Source organism: Bufo bufo, chromosome 1 (genome assembly GCF_905171765.1).
Source record: "Bufo bufo chromosome 1, aBufBuf1.1, whole genome shotgun sequence".
NCBI lineage: Eukaryota > Metazoa > Chordata > Amphibia > Anura > Bufonidae > Bufo > Bufo bufo.
In genome coordinates this window covers 188826766-188838981 of record NC_053389.1, presented here as the reverse complement: position 1 = coordinate 188838981, position 12216 = coordinate 188826766, and the positions used below count along the sequence as shown (strand labels likewise).

Genomic DNA, 12216 nt, shown 5'->3' with positions numbered 1-12216 from the left:
TTGTTATCGGTAGCGGTTAGACCCCAACCAATCAATAGTGGAATGCTGATTTAATTAATATATAAACTTTATAAGATTTTGAGTCTCTTTTTTTTTATTACACTTGGGGTCATTTATCAAACTGGTGTAAAGGAACACTGTCTTACTTGCCCATAGCAACCAATCAGGTTCCTCCTCTCATTTTTCACAGCTCCATTGGAAAATGAAAGGTGGAATCTGATTGGTTGCTATGGGCAAATAAGCCAGTTCTACTTTACACCAGTTTGATAAATGACCCCAATTGTATTAGTTATTTATTCTTACTTACACTTGTCCACAGCTGCTTTCACAAGTCTTACAAGGGCTCCCTACTTCTTTCTATCAACACATTGTAATGAGTGTTTCCAGGCCTGCAGTAAATGTTCAAATATCCAATATACTGTATAAAAAAAATGATTCCTTAAATCCTGTTTGTGCCACGTAGTACCGAACAGTGTACCTGCTCCATTGATGTATCATAAAAAAATACACACCCATGATAAACTGATAAGTGTGGCTCTTGACATTACTAGCTGTATGGATTGCTGAAAATACTATGAGATATGATCTTGTACTGTCAATAACCCCTGCAAACATGGGTGACCTTGCGTTCCTCAGATAAGCACATTTTTTGTTTCAGTGCCTGTAGGCCAGGCCTCGAGCAGAACTTACTTTAATGACAAATCAGTTACTGTACCTTAATGACCTATCCTGAGGATAGGCTATCAATATCCAATTCCCTGATAACCCCTTTAAGGAAACGACTTAACAAAAAACTAAAAAAAGTAAGTGACCCTTCATTTGAATCAGAGGCTCAGTCATCAGTTCGTACTGTCCTCAGAATGGGCACCATAAACCTGCTGACAGATACCCTTTAATGGTGGAAACTACTGTTTGGTACCACCAATATCCTGTGCTAGAGTATGGGAACGTTTAGACACATATCTATATATGGATAAATCCGTCTAGCAGTGATGCAGGGATATTTGCTTGGTGTTAGACAATGAGGACCCACAGCAGAGCCGACCTTCCATTGAGCTGCTAAGGATGTCACATACCAGACTATCAGGTATATTCCTGCTAATCTGACATGTGTCACATGCAGGATTTCCAGATCATTACATGCTGAATAATTGGAGTCAGTGTTTGATCAGTGATTTTGAGTCAAATTCACATATTCCCTAATAAATAATAATTCCTTTTGCATTATGCTTTTCCTCTGTTATTCCTCATGGAAACGTATGAATAAATTAACAACTGGTCATTACTATTCCCCTTGTCAATAGGGTGTGCCCAAACACAGTCTGATGTTGTCAGCACTGATAGGACAGTGTAAGAACATGTCTCATTTACAAGAGAAGTGGTAGCGCCCAGTTTTAAAATGTATGCAGACAATTCCAGGAGGAACAACACAACAGAAAGTTCAAAGAAAAGATACCTTATTACTAATATTACATGGGGAATGCAAGAATTTACTAGACCAGACACATCTAGTCTGTAGAGTTGTAATGTAGAAAATCTTGTGATATATAACAAGTCATGATTGTATCCTTTGCTCCATAGCTACTAAAATTTCCTTTCAAAGATTGTCCCCGATTCTATGAACTATTAAAGGAGACCATTCAGCTGCCAGATTATAAGAACAGGATGAATGCATGGAAGGTAAGATTTACTAAAACCTAGTGCTAGTAGTGCGTCGTGTGGGTGCAGTACTAGAGTGCCAAAAACACAGAATGGCGTACATGTGTTCCCTTATCATAGTCGTTCCTCTTACCATAGCTTAGCTGTATTTTCTAACGGGGGCTAAAACATACCTCACCTCTCATCACAGGTCAATCTCTTGTTCTTTTCCCACTCCATACTTTAAACTGTAGCTCAACATCTTTAAGTTAACTCCAAGCACAAGCCTAACATAAGCTCTCAGGAAATCAGCTCAGTAGTATTTGTATACATCTGTATGCACTGAGCTCCCTCTAGTGGTGTTTGCAGGAAGACAAGATTTTATCATTTAATGTGTGAAGGAAAGCAGAGTATTAAGAGCTGTAACCTATCTCATGTTTTGTACCAAAATGATGGCAGGCGTTAACACAGATAAAAGTACATTTGCCGCAGCTCTCAGTGGTGGGTGGGCCCATTCTAAGTTTTGCTATGGGGCCCTATGATTTCTGTGTATGTCCCTGGAACTTACTAATGAGGTGGGACACCTGTATGGTTTTTCTAGTGATATCCCATAATGTTCTTTATTTAGGATTTCATTGCAAGCATTGCAAGCTACACTGGTTATAGTGTGGATGAAGCAGTCCCTCATCGAATATATGACACGCTCTTCTGTCAGGTATGAAGTTTTAAGGATTTTCTATACACGTTCTACACAGCACTGTCATGTGCCCCCGGTATTGACTGTTGGGGGGTACCAACAAGACAGGATATCTATCTTTGCCCTTAGTGAAAGGAAGAGTAACTACAACTAATCCAAGACTAGTCCATAACTAGTTCCCCCCAATAACGACTTGCCGTGAGTCAGGAGCCTCAAATATACGGAGTTGCAAGTTTCTCAGATGCGAGCCTAACCCTATTAACCCAGCCAAACCTTCAAAACCCATGCCCGCTTATAATCTCATGACAATACTGGCCCAGATTTAAAAAATTGTCTGCACCTAGAATTTGTCGCAGATAAGATTTATACACTTTTTTCCTACTTGCTCGAAAAGGGGGGGGGGGGGGTCACTTCACTAGAAAGGGGCATGGACTAAAATGTGCCAAAATTCTGGCATGAAATTAAGTCTTAAGTAAGCTAACCAATAGTTTGCACAGATTTACACAAATTGTGTCCGGATCTTTTTAGGAGAAACTGATCTGATGGTTTTGCAAGCAAGTGCAATCAGTTTTAATGTGTTTTTCACACGTGTTGAAAAAAAACCCCTGTAGAATTACAAACAACATCTCCTAGCAACCATCAGTAAAGAAACGCTTTGCATCTGGAATGAATCCAGATGCAATGCGTTTTTCACGGAAGCCCCATTCACTTCTATGGGACCAGGGCTGCTTGAAAAACGCAGAATATAGAACGTGCTGCGATTTTCAAATAATGCAGAACTGATGTGGGAAAAACAACGCTCATGTACACAGACCTATAGAAATGAATGGGTCAGGATTTAATGAGGTTGCAATGCGTTTAATTAACGCATTGTACCCTTATGGAAAACTCGCTTGTGTAAAAGGGGCCTAATACTACTGACACTGGCAAATTATATTTGGGACAAGATGCTCTTTCTCAAAATCCAAGCGTCTGAACATGCTGATTTTGACAGGTTTAAGTGACTATATCATGTACGGAGTGTGTCTAACATGACAGATTCTTTATTCCCAGAGTAGGTATGGGGTGTGGTGGGGCTCATACCCCTCTTGGCCAAGTGTATACGTGTATGGGAGGAACAGCTTTCATGATACTTTCACACTAGCGTTTTTACTGAATCCGGCAGGGCTCAACAAAAACGCAAAAACGCTTCCGTTACTGATAATACAACCACCTGCATACGGTATGAATGAATCCGGTTGTATTATCTGTAACATTGCCAAGACGGATCGGTCATGAACTCCATTGAAAGTCAATGGGGGACGGATACGTTTTCTATTCTGTCAGAGAAAACGGCTCCGCCCCTATTGACTTGCATTGGGGGTCATGACGGATCAGTCTTGCTCCGCATCCCAGGACAGAACGCAAATCGCAGCATGCTGCAGTTTGCTCTCCGGTATGGGAACGGAATGCATTTTGGAGCACTCCGTTCTATGCAGTTACGTTTTGTTCGCATTGACAATGAATGGGGACAAAACTGAAGCATTTTTTTTCTGGTATTGAGAACCTATGACGGATCTCAATACCGGAAAATATTAACGCTAGTGTGAAAGTAGCCTCAGCTGTACAATCATATAGATGATGTATGACCACCACAATGAAGGATCCTAACGCTACCTGTAATACCATTGTGTATATGATACTATCTTACCGTGAGATATTTCTAAAGTCTTAAATGCTGCAGTCTCCTCCGTTAGCGATCAGCAGATTGTCAGGAAGGAACGCTTCCCGACCATTAGTTAGGGTGCATTTACACCAACAGATTACAACTATTAAGAAAAAAATGTGGGGGGTTCAGCCAGCACAACCCTGTATGCAGGTGCACATTGCTATGGCGAAATACAGATACAAACGCAAAAACACAAATGCAATCGCACTCTGCAACCTGCCTCTATGCTGGATGTTGAATGAGGCATTGGTGTACATTTTGGCCAAAGCGTAATAAGCCACTCACCACGTCAAGGTCGCCTCTATGGAGTGGTCCCTAACACTAGTTCCTACCTGTTATGGGCCATGACAGCCACACAAAGTCCAGGGAGCGCAGGTACAAATATTGGTCTGATTGGACAGAAATTTGGTCAGATAATCTGTTGGGGTAAATGCACCCTTAGGGGGTCATTTATCAAACTGGTGTAAAGTAGAACTGGCTTAGTTGGCCATAGCAACCAATCAGATTCCACCTTTCATTTTTCCAAAGGAGCTGTCGAAAATGAAAGGAGGAATCTGATTGGTTTCTATGGGCAACTAAGCCAGTTCTACTTTACACCAGGTTATTAAATGACCCCCTTAGTCTCTTGCTATAAAAGGTTATATATAAAGTTCTGGGTTGCAGAAGTCTCACAACTTCAGTCTACCAGCCTGGGCCACACCAGATGTGTTGAAAACATTGGAAGAGATCACCGCTTTTGAAATTAAAGCACACACAACACTCCACAAATCTAAAGAGAAGTCTCGCCTCACTGGAGGTAGGTGCCCTTTAATATCTTATTGACACCTAGTGGTTATCTAGTATATTCATCTTACGAGTAGTGCCTATAATCATGTCTCATACACAGGCAAATCTATAGCTGACCTCTTAATTATACACTTTTTGGGCCTCATTCCCATCTCCGTTAGGGTATCTCACAGGATTTGACTTTGCTGGATCCTCTACTTCACCACCAGACCCCCATTGCATGCAAAGGTTTTTTGTCCGGCTGACATGTGCCGGATCAGGGAACTGGATCTCCTAAACGGACATGTGAACGTAGCCTTAGGCCTCATGCACACAACCGTTGTGTGTTTTGCGGTCCGCAAAACACGGATGGCGTCCGTGTGCGTTACGCAATTTGCGGAACGGCATGGACAGCCATTAATATAACTGCCTATTCTTGTCTGCAAAATGGACAAGAATAGAACAGGTTATATTTTTTTTAGCGGACCACAGAACGGAGCAACAGATCCGGACAGCACACCGGCCCCATTGAAGTGAATGGGTTTGCATGCGAGCCGCAAAAACTGCGGCTCGGATGCGAACCAAAACAACGTTCGTGTGCATGAGGCCTTACTCAGTTTGTTACATCTCAAGGATCAAAAAGCAGCAGAGTAGAAGGCAGAGCAGTGTTCTGCAACCCACAGCTCTTAGGACTAGGGGTGAGCGATTCGAGCTTCAGAAAGATCCATTCATTCCCCAACTTTGATTTAATGCTGTACGGTGACCTGTATGTATGTGCTTCTTCTTCTTCGAGAGAAAATTTAAGTCCGAAGTCATGAGAGACTTCGGTGAATAACTTCGGCCTTCGATTCTACAACTTGAAAAACATTTAAAAACTGGGATCCGAAGTCGGCTTCGGTACCAAGGTACCAGCCGGTACCAAAGCAGACTTCAGATTCCGGTTTTAAACTGAATTTTGCCTTTGCGAAGCACATACATTTAAAGGGTCCATTCACACGTCCGTGGTGTATTGCGGATCCGCAATACACCCGGCCGGCACCCCCCATAGAACTGCCTATTCTTTTTTTTTTCCGGAGCCGCGGCTTGGAAGTTCGGGGCCGCGCTCCGGAAATGGGGATGTGGAGAGCACATAGTGTGCTCTCTGCATCGATTCCTGCCCCATTGAGAATTAATGGGTCCGCACCTATTCCCGATATTGCGGAACGGATGCGGACCCATTTGCAGACGTGTGAATGGACCCTAATGCTGTACGGAGACAGGTTTGATCCGAAACTTGTTTCGCTAACCCCTAGTTATCACACTACAACTCCCAGTATTCTTGACAGTTATCCTCTCCAATGCTGGCTGTTTAACTACTATTTAACTTTAGTCCACTAGAGAACTTGTCTGTAACTGCAGTTTCATAGCTGCTCCGCACTACCATCTCCTGTTTTATTAGGCTGCTGAGCTTTTCATTCTCCGTAATTAACAAAGCTGCTCTGAGGCTAGGCTAGGGCTATATGGCGACATGCGTCGCAGAAAAGTCGCACAACATTTTTTATGATAGTCAATGGTGTTACACTGCAGCATGCTACGACTGCAACGGGACAGTTACACAAAATCCATCCAAGATGGATTTTTGTGCAACTGTCGAGTAGCAGTTGCAGTATATCACAGTGCGACATGACACCATTAACTATCATTATAAAAAATGTTGTGCGACTTTTCTGCAACATAAATGTCGTACAACACGTCACAATGTAGTTGTGCGCGACACATGTCGCCGCGTAGCCCTAGCCTGATTGTTCACAGTGGCTGCTACATAATCAACTAAATTACAAGGGATGAACAAAAGATTACTGTAATACTTATATTAAGCTTGGTTATTGCTTGAAGTGATTATAAGTCCTGCTAGGAAATATTTGGATATTTATCTGGCCCGGCATGATGGGAGGTTTAAAGGGGTTGCCAGGCCTATATTTCTTTTTAAAGGATCAAAATGGCATAATAAAATAATAGAAGTGATACTCTCCTCACCACTCTGACGCATTCTACTCCCTAGAGTCCCTCTCAACACACAGAACAATGGGGGAGTTTTTTTTTATCAAACTGGTATAAAGTAGAACTGCCCATAGCAACCAATCAGATTCCAACTTTAATTTTCCAAAGGAGCTGTAAAAAATGAAAGGTGGAATCTGATTGATTGCTATGGGCAACTAGGCCAGTTCTACTTTACACCAGTTTGATAAATCTTCCCCAATGACTGCTCAGCCAATCTTAGGGTCCATTCACACGTCCGGATCCGCAATACACCTGGCCGGGACTCCCATACAACTGCCTATTCTTGTCCGCAATTGCAGACAAGGATAGGACATGTTCTATTTTTTTCTGGAGCCGCGGACCGGAAGTTCAGGGCCATGGAGAATAAAGTTCCTGCCCCATAGAGAATGAATGGGTCCGCACCCGTTACGGATAATTGCGGAACGGGTGCGGACACATTCTACGGACGTGCTAATGGACCCTTAGGTTATGGCGGGTGATCGCTGTGGTCATGTCCTGTGTCAGGAGGACCAGGAAGTAGAAACCAGGGGGGAGGCAGGAAGCACTGGAATGGGAGCTGTACGGTGGGATATATCAGGAAAGTATGAGATTTTTATGCCATTCTGATCCTTTAAAATAAACACAGACAGACAACCCCTTTAATCCTTATTACAGAAATTGCCCTTTGATTTCATAAATTGTCATTATTCATTTTCTTAAGGGATTCTTGTGGATGCTGTGCTTCAGAATTTCACAGAAGCCATTAAGACATCTCCACCACAAAAAATGGTGATGTACTCAGCGGTAAGTCATAGCAGAACGTACACTACAGATGTCACTAAATAACATCATACTTATAATGTCCCTGCATCGGACATACAGCCAGTGGCATGCCTAAGGTGTTTGGCACCCGGGGCGGGTCCTTTTCACTGACGTTTGTTGTATGGACAGCACATGCACCCATAGATTTTAATGTGTCTGTTCACATAGTATTTTTTTTACTGACCGTAGGTCGGCAAAAAAAATAAAAAAATCACAGTGAAATACACTACTTTGGTCCCTGAAATAGACCAAACAATCCCTTTATAGTCTATGGGTTCGTGAAAAAACACGGACACAAAACACATGGCATCCGTGCTTGGTCCGTATTTCACTGACCACTGATAGGAGATGCTTTGGAAATTAACTTTTAGCTGAGCAGTCTGTCTGTGGAATGTGGATGACATACGGAGGGCAAAAAAAACAATGAAACGCAGATGTAAAAATGTGAACGAGGCCTCATGCAGAAGAAAAGGATCTGATTTCCAGTCATGGAAATTTTCTGCAACACAATCTGCAGATTCACTAATCATTGTCAGGGCATGCTATAGAAAGAAACCGCTACATATGGTCTCATCTAGTGGACACCTAGGACATTTAGTGCTTGCCGATATCATACTATTGGCTGCTGTAAATGTTTGAATGAGTATTCATTGGCCATAACCCCAAGGAATCCTTGGTATGGCATCACTTGTAGCATGCGATATTACAGCAGGGACAGGTCAACATCAGAACATCCCAGCAACATGGAGCGCTTTTAACCTGTAGCGTACTTGGAAAGGATGGGCACCTCCTAGCAAAGATGAGCTGGGTTTACCACCCAGGATTCAAGGGAGTATTTTCTGTTCCTCCCTTTGCACCTTTTTCCTGACCCTTGAGCCAATTTCCCTAGCCCTTGTTTGCCATCAATGCAGTCCTGTACCAGTTCTCATCACCATTGGCAGGAGGGATTGAACCAACCATGTATTGGCCCCTCTCTAAGGCTGTGATGGCTAACCTCCGGCACTCCAGCTGCGATAAAACTATGACTCCCAAGATGCAAGCAGTTCTCATTACTCCATAGAAATGAATGCAGCATGCTGGGAGTCGTAGTTTCACCACAGCTGGTGGTGGAGGTTAACTAAGGGCCCTAGAGCAGCCATGTGGTCTTTCTCTTTAGGTTTTTAGGGGGTTTCCTGCAATTTTTTAAAGGCTCCCTCTTCATGTGATTCAGATTGAAAATATTCCTACTGGGCCAATGCTCAGCTCCCTGGTCTAATTACGTTGTGGGAACTTGCTGGATCACGTGCCGTACATGATCCTAGGCCGGTTACAACCTGCGCCTGGCAGCTTCAGGTGCTGTGAGCAGTCAGTGCCCAATCCTAACTGCGCAGGTGCAACCCGCATAGATCGTGGGGGGTTGTAACCAGGCTAGGATCATGTGCCGATTGTACAGCATGTGATCCAAGAAGTGCCCGCAATCTAATTACAGTGGGGAGCGCAGGGAAGCTGAGCGTTGGTCCGGTAATATTTTCAACCTTAATCAGATGAAGGGAGGGGACATTAACTTTCTTTAGATAAAAAATAAAATATGATATTAAAGGGGTTTTCCGTATTATAAGCTTGGGTATAGACCCAATACTAAAACAAATACAAGTTTTCAGTTTGGATGGGTGCATGATGAAAAGTCATTTATTTGACCACAGTCACCTTTTTAATTGTTGCCTTCTGCAGTCATGTTTCATCCATTAGAAGATAGCAATCGGCCAACGTAGTCAATTAATGCATCACGGATGGCGCTTTATCAAACACCCTTCCAAGCAAGGCATTTAACACACGTTGTGCTAAACCCCTGAAAGAAAAAAAACTGTTGACTGTTGATACTGCTTAGTTCTGGAATACTAATACAAGGACTTTTATTTTAAGCATGACACCACCATCATAGCTCTACAAGTGGCACTGGGCGTTTATACTGGAATTCATCCACCATATGCTTCTTGTCACATATTTGAATTCTACAAGGAAAGTGATGGGTAAGTCGCAAAATGCATCTTATTTTGAAGAAAATGGCAATTAGTACATTTCAACTCGGCCAACATGCAGGGTATGGTCATCTGGGTAAAGACGCAACTGCAGCAATAGAAACATCTACAATACAGGTGCTGTCTCCTACCATTTGCTTTTCATAGTGGCCCTGGTACTACATGAAGTACAAGCATGGGGGGAAATTTATCAAACTGGTGTAAAGTACAACTGGCTTAGTTGCCCATAGCAACCAATCAGATTCCACCTATCATTTTTCACAGCTCCTTAGGAAAATGAAAGGTGGAATCTGATTGGTTGCTATGGGCACCTAAGCCAGTTCTACTTTACACCAGTTTAATAAATCTTTCCCATAAACTTCTTGGGAAAAGGATCACTCTCTGCCCCCCCAAAAAAATCAAAACATCAAACCCTTGTTTACTAGTCTAGTCCTTGACAATCTTGGCTATGAAGCACTTTCTTCTTTTGTTCTACAAGAGATACTTCACAAAATTATGTCACAGTACAAAGATAATCCTCACAATGATGTCACTATACAGGATTATTACACACTGTGATGTCACTGTAGAAGCTTAAAGGGGTTGTCTCACTTCAGCAAATATGATTTATCATGTAGAGAAAGTTAATACAAGGCACTTACTAATGCATTGCGACTATCAATATTGCTTCCTTTGCTGGCTGGATTGATTTTTATATCACATTATACACTGTTCGTTTCCATGGTTGTGACCAGCCTGAAATCCATCAGCGGTGGTCGTGCTTGCACACTGTAGGAAAAAGAGTCGGCCTCTCTGGTGGCCGGGGCTGTGGGAGCACACAGGCTTTAATCTATAGTGTGCAAGCACGGCTTCCGCTGATGGATTGCAGGGTGGTCGTAACAATGGAAACGAGCAATGTGTAATGTGATGGAAAAATGAATCCAGCCAGCAAAGGAGGCAATATTGAGAATCACAATACATTAGTAAGTGGCTTATATTAACTCCCTCTACATAATAAATGCCATTTGCTGAAGTGACACAACCCCTTTAATGAACACCTTGACGACACAGTAGTGGGATAATGTAAACTGTCATGTCACAGTACAGGGATAACAGTCATTTCAGAGCTATAATAATGATCACAATGTCACAATATAGGAATAATGTACACAGTGATGCTGTAGAACAAAGACAAAGTAACATCAATGTCCAATTTTAAAAACAATACACTCATTTCTGTAACAGCATAGAAATAATACACATTGTGATGTCAGAATAGAAAGATAATGCAGAAAGTAATATTATAGTAAAGGCAGAGAGCACACAGTGATGTCACAGTACTTTCATAATGCACATAATGATATCGCTGTAAATGTCTACAACACAAAGTAGTTTAAAGGGGACATTTAACTAATTTGGGCGCCAAGGGAATAATTGCAAAATGTACTCTTCCTTCCCCACACATACCCACCTTTCTTCAGGTCAGCTTTTGTTGTTGTGCTACACAACCCTTAACCCCTTGAGTCCCAGAGGATTTTTCATTTTTACAGGTTTTTTTTTCCTCCCTGCCTTCCTATTTTTCTTGTGTTTTTAATACATATTCTGACCCGCCCCCCCCCCCATAATTTTTTTTTAATAGTTATGTCTACAGATCTGTTTGGGGACACATTTATTGCAGAATGATCTGTAGTTTTTATTGATTTTGGAGCGTGTGCCTTTTTTTTTTTTTTAGATAGATAGGTCATGAAGAAATGGCAAATCTTCTTTTTCTTTTTTTTCCGTTACACTATTCACCATATGTAGTAAATATTTTACTAGTTGAGACATTTTGGTACACAGCAATGCCTATATTTGTTTTTTATTTATTTTAATTCTGGGGAAAGGGAGAGTGATTTAAATTTTTAGATATTTTTTAAACTTGATGCCCTCCTATGGAGCCAGAGTATGCTATTGTCAGCTCGCTTTTAGCTTACATTATAGTTCAATAGAACAACAATGAAAGCTCCATTTGCCATTATCCTATGGAACCTCACAGGTCTCCATAGGAACTACAGCTCTGATACGCTGGGTCTCTTCAGAGAGACCCAGCACATCAGAGCGAAGGAACAGCTTCCCCGATTGCATGCTTCCAGGTTTTCAACATTTAGACATCTAAAGGGTTAACCATAAACGCCAGGTTCCTTTTATCACAAAGGCTGTACACTTATGGCTGGCTTTAGCATGGTCTACTGATAAAGGGTGGGTATGAGTTGAATGTATTCACTGTGATGTGAATTAAGAAAAAAAAAAAGTAACGTACTGTATTTTCTCCTAGCACTTACAGTGTTGGAATGTACTATCGGAACGAGTCAAATACAGATCCATACCAGTTAGTGTTGCCAGGATGTACTTCTCCGTGCCCATTGCAGAACTTCTCTCAGCTTATGGCACCAGTTATCCCACAGGACTGGAGGAAGGAATGCCAAATCCAGAAGGAACAAAAATCAGGTAATTGAATCAAGCTGAACAGATACTTATAAATTTCCAGGAGGAATAACAGAGGACGACACAAAATATCGCCTTCAAACTAT

General features: G+C 42.0%; 1 protein-coding gene across 4 annotated transcripts in view; it reads left to right on the top strand.

Moving 5' to 3' along the window:
• LOC121002211 (testicular acid phosphatase homolog) overlaps positions 1-12216 on the top strand; it is a 114444-nt gene that overhangs the window by 91382 nt on the left and 10846 nt on the right. For all 4 annotated transcript variants that reach the window (XM_040433578.1, XM_040433572.1, XM_040433585.1 and 1 more), the window contains 6 exons: positions 1582-1680; positions 2267-2353; positions 4707-4839; positions 7549-7631; positions 9552-9658; positions 11961-12133. In XM_040433578.1, the coding sequence (XP_040289512.1) occupies positions 1582-1680; positions 2267-2353; positions 4707-4839; positions 7549-7631; positions 9552-9658; positions 11961-12133 (682 nt within the window). The remainder of the gene's footprint in view (positions 1-1581; positions 1681-2266; positions 2354-4706; positions 4840-7548; positions 7632-9551; positions 9659-11960; positions 12134-12216) is intronic.